Here is a 16627-nt window from a genome sequence, read left to right as displayed (position 1 = left end):
TTCTGTTGTTTGAATTACCAATGAATCATCTATGAAATATATTTGAAGACGAATTTGAATTTTCGAAATGAATCCGGGTTTGTTTATCGGCTAAAAATACTAAAATAAAAAATACTAAATTATACTAGAGTATACGCTTGGCAGCACTGGCCACCTATCGACTGTTTGCCATCTCTAGAAGCGACTGAGGAAAAAGACGAAATAATATATAATAATAGAATATTGCACCGTGATACTATTGCCAAGCATCGTTTTTCGTTCGGTAATTGAACAACGACAACCTCGACCTCCACGGCAACACTCGAAAGGATAAAAGGCAGACAGGCGATAACCAGAAAAGCAAGCAGGAAGTCAGCAGGGCACAAAAGATACGAACGAACGAGACAAACGAAGCAAAGCAACCAAAAGCAAAAGCAAACCACACCAAAATCCCCAAAAACCTGCGGAATGCCACTGTTCGGGAAGTCGGTGAAGTCGCCAGTGGAGCTGGTCAAGGCTCTAAAGGAGGCAATTGCGGCACTGGAAGCCGGCGATCGTAAGCCAGAGAAGGCGCAAGAAGACGTCAGCAAGAATCTGGTGGCCATCAAGAACATGCTGTATGGTAGCAGTGACGCAGAGCCGCCGGCTGACTACGTGGTGGCCCAGCTGTCGCAGGAGCTGTATAACAGCAATCTGCTCTTACTGCTAATCCAAAACCTGCATAGGATCGACTTCGAGGGTAAGAAGCACGTGGCGCTGATATTCAACAACGTTCTACGCCGACAGATTGGTACTCGATCGCCCACAGTCGAGTACATCTGCACGAAACCGGAGATCCTGTTTACGCTGATGGCGGGATACGAGGATGCTCATCCGGAAATTGCCTTAAATTCGGGCACTATGCTGCGCGAATGTGCTCGGTATGAGGCGTTGGCCAAGATTATGCTACACTCGGACGAGTTCTTTAAGTTCTTCCGATACGTTGAGGTATCCACGTTCGATATTGCCAGCGATGCCTTTTCCACTTTCAAGGAGCTATTAACGCGCCACAAGCTGCTCTGCGCCGAATTCCTTGACGCCAACTACGACAAGTTCTTTTCGCAGCATTATCAGCGGCTGCTAAACTCCGAAAATTATGTGACACGGCGCCAGAGCCTGAAGCTATTGGGTGAACTGCTACTGGACCGGCACAACTTTACGGTGATGACGCGCTACATCAGCGAACCGGAGAACCTCAAACTGATGATGAACATGCTCAAGGAGAAGTCGCGCAACATTCAGTTCGAGGCGTTTCACGTCTTCAAGGTGTTCGTGGCGAATCCCAACAAACCGAAACCCATCCTGGATATCCTGCTGCGCAATCAATCGAAACTGGTCGATTTCCTCACCAACTTTCATACGGATCGTTCCGAGGACGAACAGTTTAACGACGAGAAGGCCTACCTGATTAAGCAGATAAAGGAGCTTAAGCCGCTACCTGAGGCTTAGTTGCATCCAGTGTCCCGGTGGCCAACAACTCCTCCATCAGCAGCTGTTTGTAGCGGCAGCTATATTGTCCGTAATCGTAAGATCGGAATGGAGAGGAGAGATCTAGATCGAAAGATGGAGGATAAGAGAAGGAACCAGAACGAGAACGAGAACGAAACGGGAGCCAGGACATGTGGGCGGCCTTCGATGGCGGCGGGTTTTTTAGCAGGATGAACATGTTTTGTGTGTGGGTTAAAGCAAATATATATTATATATACTATATTTTGTGACGATGATGACTACACTTGTGAGTAACTAAACAATAATTTAGACAACAAAAACAACAACAACAACAACAACACTGAAAAGATAATGATAAAAAGAAAATATAACGATAAAGCGAAATAGAAACAGCAAAAAAGTACGAGTATAGAAGCGAAAGAATTGCGAATTTAACATTTAGCTACATTAGACATTCTCGGCCTAGATCTATAAACCTACTATATCTATAATCTTATGCATATATACCACCACCACCACCCCCGATCCACTCCACTATCTATGTATCCTTTTTTTCGGTTGTTGTTGTTCCGTCTTGTTGCCCCCCCCTTTTTCCCCCCTAGACCTATTTTCGATTCCTAATATACCTATTTAACTAGTTGTTGTATTTGAAATTTTTTGAAACGAACGTTTTTGAAACGATCCAACCGCCCTGCCACGCCACGCCACGCCCTGACTAAGACGCCCCCCCTACCCCCTACCCCGGATATAAGAAACTGAAGATTCACAATGAGTTTTGACTAAATAATGTAATTCCACGCAAAATTCATGAAAAAAAAAAAACAAAAAACAACTAAATACTGCATAATAATAATAATTTATAGTGATAATTGTCAGTGTATCCTTTGGCACGGACACCATTCAACACACACACACACAGAGACACAGACACACACACAAACACACAAACACACACATATATGCATACGTACATAGTTAAAAAGGGAAGTAAAACAACAACATTGCGAGCAACATAATAACTATACGATTATTATAATTTATATTATTCCCAAAATTAAAGATAACAGCCAAACTAAAAAAAAAAATACAAAAAAAAAACGACAAAAAAAGAAAATCTGTTCTTTGTGTGTCTGGTGGGGGGGTGGTCGGGGGGGAAGGGTGATATTTGTGTGAAAGGGGGATTTTGGGTGTCACGGGGGCCCAGAGCTTTCCCCTCCCTGAGTCATGTGCAAGACAGTGTTGCCAGTCGCTAAAATCAATTCTTTAATTATTCGATTCAACTTTTATTTATTTTAGTTTTTCTAACTAAAAATGAAACATATTTTTTAAATATTTAAACTTAATATAAAAAAGCATTAAAATATTAATTTTAAAAATGTGTTATTCCTTGAGAGATTCAGACAGGCAATTTAAAAATATTTTATTTTAAATAAATGCATTATAGAGTATACTTAAAAGCTAATTACGACTATGGATTGGAGTGGGTGGGCAGGCTGACCTAGCGCCGCTTCTTCTTTTCCAGCTTACGGATCTTATGCAGGCGAGCTCTTACGGGCTCGTTCTCTCGCTCCACCTCCCCACTTTCGGAACTATCCTCGCCGGCCATTAAAACAGCCGCCGAAATACAGACGAACTGAAATACAGCCCCCACATACAATCCGTAGCGGATCAGGATACTGAACAGGTCCTCCTCTCCATATTTGTCCAGCGCTGCAGCTGCTGCTGCCAGGCTCTCCGCCGACGCTGACATCTTATCCGGCTTATTGCGTTTTGTTTATAAACAAATTTCGCGAGGATGACGGGGAAAACAACAAACACAACAAAGTTGTATGGATTGATTTATTTTGCATTGGCTAGGAATGGCACACAATGCCCCCATCCCTAGCTAAAACTATCGATAACAGTTTGTGGTTATCCATCCCTGGCTGTTCTAGTCGCGACTGTAATTTTTATCAGTTGCTAATTTTTGCATAATATTTAGAATTAATCAAAGCAAGTTTTAATTATGTCATGTTTTCGCCTAGCGACTGCCACAGTGTTGGCGGGCGGCGCAAACGCAAGCCGGAGAGGAGCGGTGCGCCTGCTGGCGAATAAATCGCATCAAGAAGTTGCATTTGCTCGCCGCCACTTCGCCCAGGCGGTGCAAAGCGGAGGAGGAGGTGGTCGGAAACCCAATGGAACCTTCAAATTGGCCATGCTGGGTGCAGTGGTTGGAGCTGCAACTGGATCGGTGTATACTTTGTACACTCGCTGGACGGACGGTAACTCACACAAGGAGCACGAAGAGACGAAGCCAAAGCGCATTGAGGGAATACCCAAGGGGGTGCGGATAACCAAGCGCTACGTAAACCCAAAGGACACCTCCGGTCTGGACATCGTACTGTTCCAGTTCCAGACCTGCCCATTTTGCTGTAAGGTGCGTGCATACCTGGACTACATGGGCATTTCGTACTCCGTTGTGGAGGTGGACGCTGTCTTACGGCAAGACATCCGCTGGTCATCCGTGAAGAAGGTGCCCATGGTTCTTATCCGCCAACAAGACGGGAGCTATGTACAGATGGTGGACTCCAGTGCCATCATCTCCCTGATAGCCACCTACCTGCAGGACAGACGCACGGACATCGGAGATCTGGCCCAGTTCTACCCGCACATCTCGTTCTTCGACGACGATGGAAAGAAGAAACAGGACATTCTGAACAAATACTTCCTCATGTACCGCGAACACACACCCAAAAGCGTCACCAGAGAGACGGAAGAGTACGTTTTCTGGATTTAATTTTGTATTTAATTTAAAATATGTTTTCTTGTTTGCAGGATGGACCGCAAGTGGAGGACTTGGGCAGACGATACCCTGGTGCACCTGATATCGCCCAACTGCTACCAGACTATGGGCGAATCTCTGGAGACCTTCGAGTGGTTCTCGCAAGCGGGTGAATGGGATGTACACTTCCCGAAGTGGGAGCGCGATTTGATGGTCTACTGCGGTGCGACAGCGATGTGGGCCATTGCCAAGATACTGAAACGACGTCACGCCCTCACCGACGACGTCCGTTCGCATATGTACGATGCTCTGGATCAGTGGACCGCAGAGCTGAAAAAACGCAACACTAAGTTCATGGGTGGCAAACAGCCCAGCCTGGCGGATCTTTCCGTTTTTGGAGTGCTGAGCAGCATGGAAGGCTGTCAGACATTTAAGGACTGCCTAAAAAACACCAATATTGGTGGGTGTCCTTTTTTCTATTCAATGTCACCTTTCGTTACTTAATAATTGTATTTTATTTTAGGTAAATGGTTTTACGATGTTAAGGCCCTGGTGGAGAAGAACCGCGGCGAATTGCAGAGGGAACGCATCGAGGGTCTGGCTCCGCTTTAGACCAACTGCCGAAATCGCAAATAGAACCAGTTTTATCCAAAGATTGTTGAAAATAAAATTGTTTTTATTTAAAAATATCCCCGCCAACTTATTTCACGTGAAACAATTTTATTTTATAAGATTTTTAAATAAAAGATGAAGCGCGAAACTGATTAATACTAAAATAGTATTTTACCGATCCAACCTATCGATACATATATCGATAAGCACGGGTGACAGCTAAAAGCAAATGTCATTTTGTGGAGAACGCCGCTAGAAACTTGCAAATCATTTCGTTCGTTTGTTACTTGGCGAGTTAATTTTAATATTCAGGCATGAGCAATCTTGGTTTCCAGCAATTCCCCGAGTACCAGGTGCCCGGCGTGCAGCAAGCAGACTTTTCGCCCTACGAATCCAATGGCGGGTAAGCTTTCACATATATGCAGTACATGGATGTTTTGCGAAATTGCATTAAATCTGTTGTCTTCATCCGCAGGTCTATTGTGGCTATTGCTGGGGACGACTTCGTGGTGATCGCGGCCGATACACGTCTAAGCAGTGGATACAATATCCATTCCCGGGACCAGAGCAAACTTTTCAAGTTGTCTGACCAAACGGTACTCGGTTCAACCGGCTGCTGGGCAGACACCCTCTCCCTGACTGGTCTCTTGAAGGTGCGCATGCAGGGCTATGAGCACACTCACCTGCGTACCATGGCCACCGACGCCGTTGCCCAGATGCTGTCTATTACCATGTACAACCGCCGCTTCTTCCCCTACTACGTGAGCAACATCTTGGCTGGAATTGATAAGGACGGCAAGGGCGTTGTGTACTCCTATGATCCCATCGGTCATTGTGAACGTGCCTTCTACCGTGCGGGAGGAACTGCTGGAACTCTATTGCAACCAGTACTGGACAACCAGATCGGACACAAAAACATAAACCTTTCCTCCAGCGAGCTGCCTAAGCTCACCATAGAGCGCGCAGTGGCCATTGCATCCGATACCTTCATTTCCGCAGCCGAGCGCGATATCTACACCGGTGACTCCGTCCTGATTAACATTATTACCAAGGACGGAATCGAGGAGAAGAAGCTGCAACTACGCCTGGATTAAGTTTAATCAGAATCTATGTGGTCAGGGGTAATAAATGGACTGTGGAAGACCCAGGCTTTATAAGTTAAATGGCTACAGATTGATGTATTTCTCCGAAGAAACTGAATTCAAATAAAGAAGGGATCTGTAAGATTTCAAAACATATGTATGTATTTCAGTGTGACCAGCCTCTAATCTGTCGAGAATCAATATACTTGGAGTTTGGAAATTTGAACTGAGTGTAAAATATTAAATTAAAAGTGTAATTTTATGGTTATTTTAAAGAAATTTTGATTACTTTTTAACAAGACATATTACCGCAATTTTTTTCTATATAATCTATAACTTTTAAAATATAAATAAATCGATAGCATTTGCTAAAAATTGAACTAGTTTTATGACCCGTGCTGTTCCCGTGACAAAAAATATTTGAATGTTTTTGTGTTTGTGAGAAAAGTTTGTGTTTTCAATGAAGAGTTCTAGTTGTGACTTTGTGTTGCTGTTACTTATAAGCCTTTTGTACTTTAGTGACAAGTTTCTAGCCTCCGCTTCTCGTCCTATCGAGATGATGTCCTCGCTGGTGAAGCCGGGAGTCTTCCGGCACCTCATGTGCCGCAACAACATGTATCCTCGCAGCAGTGTCCTCCGATTCCCAGTGTCCGATGATCAAGTATTTTGGTCAGAACCGTATCCGGATTACTGTCCAATTGATTATACCTCGCCGCATATTGGTGGACAAGTGTGGGCGGATCCGCCATTGCCCAGTGACACCTTTAAACCGCAGTGGAATAAGCTGGACGGCCAGGTGAACCGGGTGTCCTTCCACGGCAATTATGAGATTAAAAACGGCCTGCCTCTCAACCCCATTGGACGCACTGGATTGAGTGGAAGGGGCTCGTTGGGCAGATGGGGTCCCAACCATGCTGCGGATCCCATTGTGACGCGCTGGAAAAGGGATAGCAACGGAGACATTGTCAGAAACTCAACCACCGGGAAGTAAGATAATATATTTAAATGATTACATCAACTACTATTTATTCTCTTTAGAAACATCCTCCAGATGGTTGCCATTCAGCGATCGGATAACAAGTTATGGGCCATTCCCGGAGGTATGGTCGATCCTGGGGAGAACGTGAGCGTGACTCTCAAGCGCGAGTTCACCGAGGAGGCCTTGAACTTCACGGACAAGTCCAACATGGTGGAGCAGTTCTTCCGCGAAGGTGTCCACGTCTACAGCGGATATGTGGATGACTTCCGTAATACGGACAATTCCTGGATGGAGACCACTGCTCTGAACTTTCACGACGACGATGGGAGTCAGGTGGGGAAGCTGGAACTGGTTGCTGGGGATGATGCTACCAATGTGCGCTGGACCGATGTGGACTCTAATCTTAAACTGCACGCCAATCATGCGGACATAGTCAAGGAAGTGGTCGTCAAAAGGAATGCACATTGGTAGAAGATAAACTTAATTTTTTAGAATTTAAAGCATACTTTTCAATAAATATTTTATGATAATCTTGTTTAGATTTGATCTTTTTTAAACAGCAGAAATTAGAAAGAACACAGCCTTGTTTTTCTAGATCTCACAGCATTTTCTTTAAGCTGTATTATCCTTCATATCCTTAAGTCACTACTAAATAAAACAGCATAAATATTTTACTTTTATTTAATATTATTACTTTTATTGGGTTCACAATATTTATGTGCCAATTTCTATATATAAATAAGAAAACTTCTCGCTGCATGACGGGCATTGTATAAATAAACTTCAACTTTAAATTTCAACAGATCATCTCATGACAAAATCTCAAAGATAACAGACATCCTTGTAATTTTCGAATGGTTCTTAAACGAAATAACTGGAATTTTGAACCTCGTCGGAACTTGAATCCAATAGCGATTCGCCTCACCAAATAAAGCAGATTCTGCGGGCAAAGGTATGCTGGGATTAACTAATTTACTATGACGTGTGACGTGAATTCGGGTGTCGACTTCTATCGGTGAATATAAAATTATTTCGTATTTCGTATGTGTTGCCGCTTACAAGGACTGCACGAATTGAAAAACTTCTGGGCTTGAATTCGACACATTGCTGAACTTGTCCGGATAACATTTGCCCACCTCCTTGACAAAGGTTATACTATTTTCGGTTCTCTCGACATCGGTTAGTTCCTTCTTGTAGAGCATTTGAATGGTGAGGGCCAGCATCTGCTCCAGATATGGCTCAATGATAGGTCGAGACTTCATGAAGAGTACGCGGAACGCCTTCTGCACCGAGTCATTCTCCTCCGTATCCTCGCGCAGCGGCAAGTTCGACATGAACACTGGCAGAACGTGAGTCAGAGGCACTCCTTCCAAATTGGTTATGATGAGACGGGCCACAGCCCCGCAAATGTTGTCCAGAGCTGATGGATCCTTCTCTTTGGCAATGGCATCAGAAAGAGCTTGCAAGATAGCCGGATATGATCTGAAAAATAGTTATAATCAGTATAAGTCAGATATAGTCAGTCAGATCACGCACTCATAAGATTTTTGTTCAGAATTCAAGACAAGCTCTCCTAGACCATAGTATGCATTTTGGCGAGTTCTGGGATCGGAGTCAGTGATGCCACTCATAAATAATTGGCGCATTGTGTCGAAGTAGCTGACGCTCCAGATGCCCAGGCTCTGGAAGCAGTCGGCCAAGGTGCCGAAAAGGAAAGACCGAATCTCCGTGTTGCTGTGCTTCTTGGACTAAACGTGTAAAGAGATTTTAATTATTTTATATTCCAGTTAGTATTTAAGATCAATATTCATACCATTTTTTGGATGTAGAACGGGTAAAGCCTGCCAAAGAATAGTGAGAAGTCCTTGGGCTCAAGAGCATGGCCCAAAAGAGGGAGCAAGTTAGCGGCATTCTCAATGACCGCGTCATCGTACTCGCTGTCGTCGGCATCCTCTTCGTCACCGCCTCCAGCACCGCCCGGCTCACTGAACTGGCAGGCCATCTTGTTGTTCAACAGATCCTTGATTAATCCACACATAAGCTCTCCGATTTCGGCGGTTGGGACAGCCGGACCCTTAACTTCCTTGAACAGATCACCGAGGGCGTCGAGCACTACAAGGACCACGCCCTGCTCTTCGTCGCTGCGAACCATTTGCGCAAACTTTGGTATAACAATCAGGCTGGCGCGAGACACTCCATCTGTATCCCCAATCTTATGGAGCGACTTCACGAACTCTGCAATCGTCTCCACGGAAGCACGGCGAATAGAGTCGTGGGGATGGTCAATAACCTTGTACACGTTCTCGAACGCCGACTGAAGATATGGAGCGAAAGCAGTGCCACTGTTGGCAGCGAACTCCTTGAGCGCCAGGATGGCCTCCTCTTTCTCTATCAGATAATCGTTCTCCACCTGGAAACCCTCCAGTTCCGATTCATCCTCCTCTCCCTCAGATTCCTCCTCCAGATTGATCTCAATGTTCGGGTCATTGTCCTCAGCGCTTCCTACACTGGGCAGAACATCTTCGCTGGATATGACTGACTCCACAATGCGGTCCATAATCTTTGGATAAACAGTGGCCATGTCCTCATTGGCCACAATCGAGAGAGCGCCCATCAGGTTATACACAGCCCTGCGCAAATCTGGATCATCGGCTCCGTTTTCCAAAATCGACAGACAGAATCCCATAGAGTCGTTGGCCAGTGGCAGGAAGTTCTGCTTTCCCACGACACGCGCTATCGCCGCCAGGGTATCCATGGCTTGGATGCGAACCTGCTCCAACTCGTCAGTAATTTCCAACAGCATGTACAGCTGCAGGACGCTTATCATCTTTGGGAAGTACGGCATAAAGTCCTCCTTGGCGGCAGTGGCAACTGCCGATACGGTGGACAAGGCCAGTTCACGGACCCTGGGAGCGTGTTTGGCGTCCAAGGCTTCGAAGAGTCTATGGAGCAACGTGATTAGAATGATTTTAAAAACAATTCCAGCTAAGGGTTTATTACCGCTCCATCAGTATAGGTAGGTCTGGCTTAATCTTGTCCTCCAAGTTCTCCACAAAGGTCTCCAGGGCATAGAACATGCGATCCGTGTACTTCGACTCGGGATGGCCCATCTGCAAGGAATTGAGTTAGAATCGCATTTCGACGGGATTAGATTGGGTCCAAGTGCAAGGTGAATGAAAGTATGGTGGAGGGCTCTAATGGCAGTGGCTATAGATGGCTCTAGATATCGGACAAGAGAAGCTCTCCCTGGGCGATGGATGAGTGCGGAAGAAAAACGGAAAAGTAAAGAAAAAGGACTATGAACAAGCACCCTATACTTGTCGAGGATCGATTTGCGCTTTAGCTGTATGTGATCTAAGTACATTAGAGTGTCTCGGGCGGGTACCAAGACGAGATCACTCCCGTTGCTGTCATGGGCAGCCTTTCAAGTGAGCAGCACAAATAAAAGAATGTAGACCACAGATAGAGATTCCTGATTGCAGAAGGTTGCAGAATCGGTAAGAAAATAAGACTCACCTTCAATTCATTGACCAACTGGCCGAGATAATCGTATAGAACTGGAAGGATCTGAGGAGCATACTTGGAAATCTCCGGTTGTAAGTGCTCCGAGAACTGGCCTAACGCAAAGAAGGCGGCGTTGCGCACCAATGGTTCCTGATCGCTGATACCGCCCTTGATGATGTTCAGCATCGGTTCCAGATACTTGTGCGTGATGGCTTCCGAGCATCCCTCGGCGATGACAGCCATGGCGAGGAAGGCTGCACGGCGACGAACCGGATCCGGATTCTGCAGGGCTTCTTCAAGGATCTGCAGCAGCGGCGGAATCAGCTTCTCCGGCGACATGTGCAAAGCCAGAATATCTAGGGTCTGTGAGGAGGCAGTAACGGGATTGCTTCCACCGTCGTTCGCGAAGTAATCATCGTCTGTTTGGAAAATAGCATTAGATTTTTAGTGGATTATTTGGAATTTGGATTACCCACCGTCATCGCCAGTGGGAGAACAGCACATGACATTGAAAATGACGACCAGGACAGGCTCGAGTAGCTTCTGTTTGGAAATAGTTCTCTTCTTGAGTCGCACGATGCGCCCAATGAAGGCGATGACCTGAACACGAATGGCATCCTCCAGCTGCGTGTTGTTGGCCACCTCCAGGCAGAAGTCCAGTACGGGCTTGACATTGTTGAGCAGCTTGGGTGTGTACTCGGCAATGCAGTCCAGGACATCGAACACGGTAAGGAACTCCTGAACAACGCCCTTGTAAGCAAAGGCATGCAGAGACTTAAGGATCTGCGGCAGCACTTTGGACACAGTGTTCTCCGCAGTCGTATGCCCCGCCACGAAAGGCATCAGGTAGTTCATGCCCGCCAGCATATTGCAAACAGTAGGTGTGGTCATGTCACCGTTGTTCTCCGCTGACACCAAAACGCTGGCAAAGATCATGCAAATGGTGTCCATGTGGGCCACGAACTGATCGGGGGCAGAGTCTGTGAGAGTGGCGAATATCGAGGAGCCCAGCTCGCTCTCCTTGGGATCGGGCATGACGCAACGATCGAAGATGAACTTCAGGAGCTCTGACAGCCAAGAGTCCTGCTTATCGGACTCGTGGCGCACTAGACTGCCAATTAACTGGGCGATGGCATTCTTCACACCCTTTTCCTTCTCTGTGACGAGAGCTTGGAGCACGATCTGCTTAATTCTGAAAGCCACAAACATTCATAATCTTAAAAATATTTAAAAATTAATAAAATATAGTGTACTACTTACGTGTTCTGCTGTTCAGCGTTGAGGACCTGCCAGTGTCGCAGCTTGCCCAGTCGCTTGTTGAGGAGTACGGCGGCGAACTGACGGATCTGGGTCTCCATGGGCGACACTATGATCTTACAGAAGCCCAGTAATGCCTCGGGATTCTCGTAGGCCTTCGCCAAGGCGGCAGTGGACTACAAAAAAAAAAGTACTGTTACATTAAGTTGCTAAAAATAGTGATGACACAAAAATGTATTTAACCAGGCCCACTGTGCCTTAGAAACATAAGTGAAATGGCACAGAAATTTCTTCACGCAAAATAACCAACGCAACCCACTGTGCCTTGGAAACACCCACGAATATAAGTGTGCACATGCCAACTGGACTATGCTTGTATTGACAGCGATGTGGTATGTTTGTGTGTAGAATAGCAACAAATTTAAATTGGCTACCACGAGGTAGCGCTTATATTGTATTGTGGAGGCTAAAGCTAAAGCTAAAACAAGGAAGCCTTCCTCGTGGCAGTGTCGGATAGAGGCGGAAGGATAACCTCCGACAAGCCTTTGGCCTTCCCGCCATCGGGGCACTGTTCTTACCTGTCGTATTTTCTCATTGTCGGAGCAAAGGAGTCCGCAAATGATTTCCACAAGAGCAGCTTCCATTTTCAATCAGATTTTCACTAATGTCCAGCAATAGAATATAATCCGCGGTGAGGCCAATTGTACGCAAAACTGGCAGGATTCAAAATGAATAAAAACGAGAAGCCGGAGAATTCGCGAATACCGACTAGGGATGGAAAGGCGCGAAACGGCACGTTTTATACAGTATTTTATGTATTTTTTTTCTTTTTTGTCACTTCTCAGTATAAAAATTCTGATTTGAGTTTTTTGTGTTCCGTTTTGGGATTCGTGTTAATAAAAATGAGTAAATAATTTAGTTGACCATTTTGTTCCGGTCTTTCTGCAACAATGAAAAATTTAGGCCAGGCGACAGTAAAAAACAATTTGACAGATTAGTTCAGTGGGCTCTGAGTTTGGTATTTTTTTTTCGTCCCAACATTCAAATTCTGGTCTATCGATATCGATCGTCCATTTTTGAACCAAACGACGCGCGTTTTTCTTGTTTTCATTTGATCCTCCGTCCGCCCTACAGCTAGACTCACAATAACCGTAAAAAGGAAAGCCCCGGAATGGATAAGACCAGGCAAAGCAATGGAAACGGCAGCTATATGGACCAGAACTCGTTGGGCATCCTGAACATGGATAATCTTAAGGGTAAGGATGCTAGATCACTACCTTTCAACTGTCAACTCACTCTGGAATGCCTCTTCCGCAGTCTTTGGCGATCTCTCCAGCTTCAGTAAGAGCGGCCGGCGGAGCACAGCCGGCAGGGATGCATCCGGAGTTCAGGAGCGTCTCAAGGCGGAGAGGCTGCGAGCCATGGAGGCGTTGGAGAAGCCACGACCCTCCCGTCTCAGCCAATCACGGCCAGCTGCTGCCAGTGTCCGCTCCAGTACGAACATCTCCGAGCTGGTCACCGACGAGACCATTGACCTCAACAGCAGTGGATCCTTTGCCTTGGTAACCCCCGCCCCAAAAGGCAGCAACGTCTCCTTTGAGCCTGCCGAAATCACTGGCAGATCCACTCTATGTGGTCGCCGGGAGAAGACAAAGCCTTCGGTTTCCGTCGCCGACATCTTGAAGAGTTCTTTTGTTGAAAAGGCCCGCCTGTTGGAGAAGAAGCTGCAGAACACCAGCCAGTTAGACGCGAGCTATCATCTCTCCAGGATTAACTCAACCAACCTCACAGATTCCTTTAATTGTTCGCGAAGCCTACCGCGAACGGCAGATTTAAGTGACCTCAGTCTGAATGGCGGAGGAGGGTTTTCCTTTGGCTCTGCTTCGGTGGCGGGCCAAGCGCTGGACGAGAGCTTCGCGCCAGCCGAGCTGATGCAGTCAAAGCTGGTCCAGGGTGAGATCTCGTGGGCCCAGGAGTTCACAGCCATGCCCACGGCCACCATGAGCAACCAAGCGATCCAGAAGATGGCAGCGCCACCACCCGCCTCTGACATAGAGACTTCGGTGTCTAAGTAAGTCACTTGTTGTAATCCCATTTCTTCTTCTAATGAAAATGTTCATTTTCTTGCAGCTCTGTTTTAGCTGGAGATCCTGACTTTTCACTGGGAAACTACTTCCAGACGCGGTCGGAAAACCTCTTTAATATCGTGAACAACAACACCAGTCCGGACAGAGTTCGTTCTGTCCAGCCCCTAATGGAGCCGGATAGCAATCAGACCCTTAGTTCCACAGGTGCGAAGACCCCTCAGCCAGAAAACAGAACTTACACAAAGCCCCAGGAGACCGCTGGTAGCTCTCATCTGGGCCAGAATCTTATGCGGAAAATGCAGCAGGACCGGATCCAGGCTGTCTTGAAGTCCAACAATGCCCAAAAAGAGCCTAAGCGTCCTACATCGAGTTCCGAGATCCTTAGTCTGTCGGCCATCGACAAGGCTCTGAGGGATCTGGATCTTAATTCGGATACCTCAACTGTGGAGGTTGTGAACCACCTATGGGAGCATGGCCGTGGCAATAACTTCCAGGAGGATGAAGAAAATAAAGAAAACCTGGAGAACAAGGAGAACCAAGACCGTAGCCGAGCCGACCGCACCCTATGCAGTTCCAAAAAGCTTTCAGACACTATGAGTTTTACGGATTCTTTGCTGAACTCAACCGACTTTCGGCATCTCCAGCAAAGCATATCGCGCAAGCCGCTTAGCCCCTTGGCGGACCATCCCCAGATTACAATCAGCCGGGCGGACACGGAACCGGTAGACGCCGAAGCTGAGGCGGACGTCGATGAGTGGCCTTCAACGCCAGTGAAAGATCCCCAAAGGCGCGTGCGTCGAACAAAGGTCTCCCCAAGAAGAGCATCTCCTGCCAGCAGCGATGGGGTGCGTCCACTAACCGGAACGGAGGATGAAAATGAAAACGAGGACGAAGACAAAACGCCTGTTAACCACAAGAGAGTTTCCATCTCAACATCGGTGGGACTATTGCCACGCAATCCAACCTCCTTAAGTAGCACTCGCCTGGATGGCTGCGATGCTGCAGTGGCCTCGTCTACTGAGCGAGACTTTGGCATCTCCCCGAGTTTGAGCAAGAATCTGTCGCCGATGTCCTCGCCACGCAGCTGCCTCTCTTCACCGCTGCTGGACAGCACAACCAGCTCTGAGCGCCGGATATTGATGAACGGAGTTGCCCGAAAGGCCAACTCCTCGCCGGCGGGCAGTGAGGCGAGCTCTATTAGTGGTTCCGTAAGGACCCGCGGACCTGGAGGAGCTTCTATCTCCTCGGTAACAGCGCCGCGTAGCATCTCTCGGTGCTCGAACTCCAGCGAGTTCAGTCATCGGGACGGAAAACTCCTTCCCTTGAAGGTAACAAATACCAGCCTGTGCTGGGGCAGCACCAAGCTCCGGACGGATGTCCGCAAATCCATGAAGGTGAAGAACACGGCAGATAAGCGACTCGTCATCCGGCTGGGGATCCAAGGACCCGGCTTTCAGCTCGTTGGCAGCGACAGTAGCACCATAACTCTACAGGCGATGGAGTGTCGCTCGGTGGTGGTTAACTTCTGTCCCACTGTTTGCGGAGCAGCCATCGGAGCATTGTCGTTTTATGCTCCTGCCGGAGCCCATAACTGCAGCCAGCCTGGACTGGAAATCCCTCTATATGGTTACGGAGGAAGCGCCTCCATTGCTATACAGGGCTTGCTGAAAGGACCAGTGGGTGCCAGCTTTTTGACGATTGGTGATGTTTGTGATTTATCAGCCGGACCACTGTCGGCCAGTCTACGGTTTCACAACAAGGGCCCACTCACCGCATTCGTGTGCATCTCAGTCGACTCCACGGTGCTGATGAAATTGCGGCTGAGCGAGGCGTTCGAGGTGAAGCCCAGCCGGATGATCCTCCCACCGAACTGCGAGGCCAACGTACAGATCCTCTTCCGGCCGAATCGCGAGGACATGAAGAACATTCTAAAGAAGACTGCCCAGGTGCTGACCCTAGCCAACATGCGAATCTTCTGCGGCGACGAGCCCAACAGGCAACGCATGCGAAGTCTGGTCCAGCGGATGAGCAGCCGAGAAAGGGAGAAATATACCTCTCCAATGCTAGAAAATATGTGGGGCTCGTTTCCGGAGGAGCAACATGTGCGAAACATTGGCTTACTCAACGAGCCACCCGATTTCATTTTGGACTTGGTGACCATGGTGCGAATTATTGACGTGGCGCTAACCCTAAACAGGGACTTTGACGAGTCCGACGAGAGCTCTCTGCTGTTTCTTCCGGAGGCGGAGGAAACTGTCCTGTTCCGGACCATTTGTGCTGCAAACTCACCCACCCCTACCCAGAGTAACCTGTTGGAGCCAGTAGATGAACTTCTGGAGGCGGATACCACAACCATTACAGGTCTACCCGTGGATCGCAATTGGTCCGTTCAGCCTGCATCGCTGGAATTAAACGCCAGCAACTTCTCCGTGGGCACTTTGTCAGTGATAAACAGCTTTAGCTCCCGGCAGCTGATTGAGGTCAACTGCAGCGTACCGGACTTGGTGCGGGTGAACCCCAGCGAATGCTACGTGGCTCCTGATGGAGGGCAGGCGGATATTGAGGTGCGGTTGCTGCGCCCGCCTAGGAGGGACTTTCTCTCGAAGGAGCCGCTTATCACCGTCTCCATGGAAAATGAACGTATTACTGTGCCCCTTAGCTTTAAGTTTTAAAATATGTTTGTGCCTGCTCGTTGCGGTTATCTACTTATATGCTTGTTCATTAATTAAAATCGTGTTCTTTAATAAAAATCTATTGTGTCATTTGCAAGAAATTTAAATTCTAGATGAAAATTTACATTTTTAAATAACTTGATTTGAAGAGTAACGTAATGTTTATCAAATCCCTGATTTTTTTTGACCCTTTGGACGTTTTTCAA

The 16627-nt window shown here is 47.2% G+C and overlaps 7 protein-coding genes across 8 annotated transcripts; 5 read left to right on the top strand and 2 right to left on the bottom strand.

Moving 5' to 3' along the window:
• Nucleotides 1-129: 129 nt before the first annotated feature.
• On the top strand, nucleotides 130-2568 carry LOC6493383 (protein Mo25). Its single transcript, XM_001957609.4, has one exon. It carries the CDS (start codon nucleotides 448-450, stop codon nucleotides 1465-1467), a length of 1020 nt encoding a protein of 339 aa, XP_001957645.1. The 5' UTR covers nucleotides 130-447; the 3' UTR covers nucleotides 1468-2568.
• Nucleotides 2569-2850: 282 nt separating this feature from the next.
• Nucleotides 2851-3337, bottom strand: LOC6506559 (protein anon-73B1). Its single transcript, XM_001957610.4, has one exon. The coding sequence runs from the start codon at nucleotides 3215-3217 to the stop codon at nucleotides 2966-2968; it is 252 nt and encodes an 83-aa protein (XP_001957646.1). The 5' UTR covers nucleotides 3218-3337; the 3' UTR covers nucleotides 2851-2965.
• Nucleotides 3338-3360: 23 nt separating this feature from the next.
• On the top strand, nucleotides 3361-4917 carry LOC6493384 (prostaglandin E synthase 2). Its single transcript, XM_001957611.4, has 3 exons — nucleotides 3361-4224; nucleotides 4282-4688; nucleotides 4752-4917. Exons 1-3 carry the CDS (start codon nucleotides 3473-3475, stop codon nucleotides 4838-4840), a joined length of 1248 nt encoding a protein of 415 aa, XP_001957647.1. The 5' UTR covers nucleotides 3361-3472; the 3' UTR covers nucleotides 4841-4917.
• Nucleotides 4918-5041: 124 nt separating this feature from the next.
• On the top strand, nucleotides 5042-6078 carry LOC6493385 (proteasome subunit beta type-1). The gene is made up of 2 exons (XM_001957612.4): nucleotides 5042-5243; nucleotides 5316-6078. The coding sequence occupies exons 1-2, from the start codon at nucleotides 5155-5157 to the stop codon at nucleotides 5932-5934; spliced, it is 708 nt and encodes a 235-aa protein (XP_001957648.1). The 5' UTR covers nucleotides 5042-5154; the 3' UTR covers nucleotides 5935-6078.
• A 233-nt stretch (nucleotides 6079-6311) lies between these two features.
• Nucleotides 6312-7442, top strand: LOC6493386 (ADP-ribose pyrophosphatase, mitochondrial). The gene is made up of 2 exons (XM_001957613.4): nucleotides 6312-6909; nucleotides 6961-7442. The coding sequence occupies exons 1-2, from the start codon at nucleotides 6383-6385 to the stop codon at nucleotides 7370-7372; spliced, it is 939 nt and encodes a 312-aa protein (XP_001957649.3). The 5' UTR covers nucleotides 6312-6382; the 3' UTR covers nucleotides 7373-7442.
• Nucleotides 7443-7656: 214 nt separating this feature from the next.
• On the bottom strand, nucleotides 7657-12619 carry LOC6506558 (importin-4). Of its 2 annotated transcripts, XM_014909325.3 has the most exons (9): nucleotides 12241-12619; nucleotides 11666-11838; nucleotides 10882-11597; nucleotides 10418-10824; nucleotides 9902-10011; nucleotides 8715-9843; nucleotides 8438-8649; nucleotides 7961-8383; nucleotides 7657-7841 (listed from the first exon to the last, which is right to left on the bottom strand). In XM_014909325.3, exons 1-9 carry the CDS (start codon nucleotides 12304-12306, stop codon nucleotides 7823-7825), a joined length of 3255 nt encoding a protein of 1084 aa, XP_014764811.1. In that variant the 5' UTR covers nucleotides 12307-12619; the 3' UTR covers nucleotides 7657-7822. The 2 variants fall into 2 exon arrangements, with proteins under 2 accessions (XP_014764811.1, XP_001957650.1); XM_001957614.4 differs by having other exon boundaries at nucleotides 7657-8383.
• An 81-nt stretch (nucleotides 12620-12700) lies between these two features.
• On the top strand, nucleotides 12701-16522 carry LOC6493387. The gene is made up of 3 exons (XM_001957615.4): nucleotides 12701-12918; nucleotides 12980-13733; nucleotides 13793-16522. Exons 1-3 carry the CDS (start codon nucleotides 12834-12836, stop codon nucleotides 16419-16421), a joined length of 3468 nt encoding a protein of 1155 aa, XP_001957651.1. The 5' UTR covers nucleotides 12701-12833; the 3' UTR covers nucleotides 16422-16522.
• Nucleotides 16523-16627: the final 105 nt, after the last annotated feature.

Source organism: Drosophila ananassae, chromosome 2R (genome assembly GCF_017639315.1).
Source record: "Drosophila ananassae strain 14024-0371.13 chromosome 2R, ASM1763931v2, whole genome shotgun sequence".
In the NCBI taxonomy this organism is placed as follows: Eukaryota; Metazoa; Arthropoda; class Insecta; order Diptera; family Drosophilidae; genus Drosophila; species Drosophila ananassae.
This window is presented reverse-complemented; position numbering and strand designations above follow the sequence as displayed.

Excerpts from the sequence above, each read along its gene's own strand:
- LOC6493383 (XM_001957609.4), top strand. The coding sequence starts at position 448 with ATGCCACTGTTCGGGAAGTCGGTGAAGTCGCCAGTGGAGCTGGTCAAG.
- LOC6506559 (XM_001957610.4), bottom strand. The coding sequence starts at position 3,217 with ATGTCAGCGTCGGCGGAGAGCCTGGCAGCAGCAGCTGCAGCGCTGGAC.
- LOC6493384 (XM_001957611.4), top strand. The coding sequence starts at position 3,473 with ATGTCATGTTTTCGCCTAGCGACTGCCACAGTGTTGGCGGGCGGCGCA. Across the intron at positions 4,225-4,281 it reads GTCACCAGAGAGACGGAAGA|GATGGACCGCAAGTGGAGGA; the intron begins GTACGTTTTCTG and ends TCTTGTTTGCAG. Across the intron at positions 4,689-4,751 it reads CCTAAAAAACACCAATATTG|GTAAATGGTTTTACGATGTT; the intron begins GTGGGTGTCCTT and ends ATTTTATTTTAG.
- LOC6493385 (XM_001957612.4), top strand. The coding sequence starts at position 5,155 with ATGAGCAATCTTGGTTTCCAGCAATTCCCCGAGTACCAGGTGCCCGGC. Across the intron at positions 5,244-5,315 it reads CCCTACGAATCCAATGGCGG|GTCTATTGTGGCTATTGCTG; the intron begins GTAAGCTTTCAC and ends CTTCATCCGCAG.
- LOC6493386 (XM_001957613.4), top strand. The coding sequence starts at position 6,383 with ATGAAGAGTTCTAGTTGTGACTTTGTGTTGCTGTTACTTATAAGCCTT. Across the intron at positions 6,910-6,960 it reads AGAAACTCAACCACCGGGAA|AAACATCCTCCAGATGGTTG; the intron begins GTAAGATAATAT and ends TATTCTCTTTAG.
- LOC6506558 (XM_014909325.3), bottom strand. The coding sequence starts at position 12,306 with ATGGAAGCTGCTCTTGTGGAAATCATTTGCGGACTCCTTTGCTCCGAC. Across the intron at positions 10,825-10,881 it reads TTCTCCCACTGGCGATGACG|ACGATGATTACTTCGCGAAC; the intron begins GTGGGTAATCCA and ends TTTTCCAAACAG. Across the intron at positions 8,384-8,437 it reads TCTGAACAAAAATCTTATGA|ATCATATCCGGCTATCTTGC; the intron begins GTGCGTGATCTG and ends ACTATTTTTCAG.
- LOC6493387 (XM_001957615.4), top strand. The coding sequence starts at position 12,834 with ATGGATAAGACCAGGCAAAGCAATGGAAACGGCAGCTATATGGACCAG. Across the intron at positions 12,919-12,979 it reads GAACATGGATAATCTTAAGG|TCTTTGGCGATCTCTCCAGC; the intron begins GTAAGGATGCTA and ends CCTCTTCCGCAG. Across the intron at positions 13,734-13,792 it reads ATAGAGACTTCGGTGTCTAA|CTCTGTTTTAGCTGGAGATC; the intron begins GTAAGTCACTTG and ends ATTTTCTTGCAG.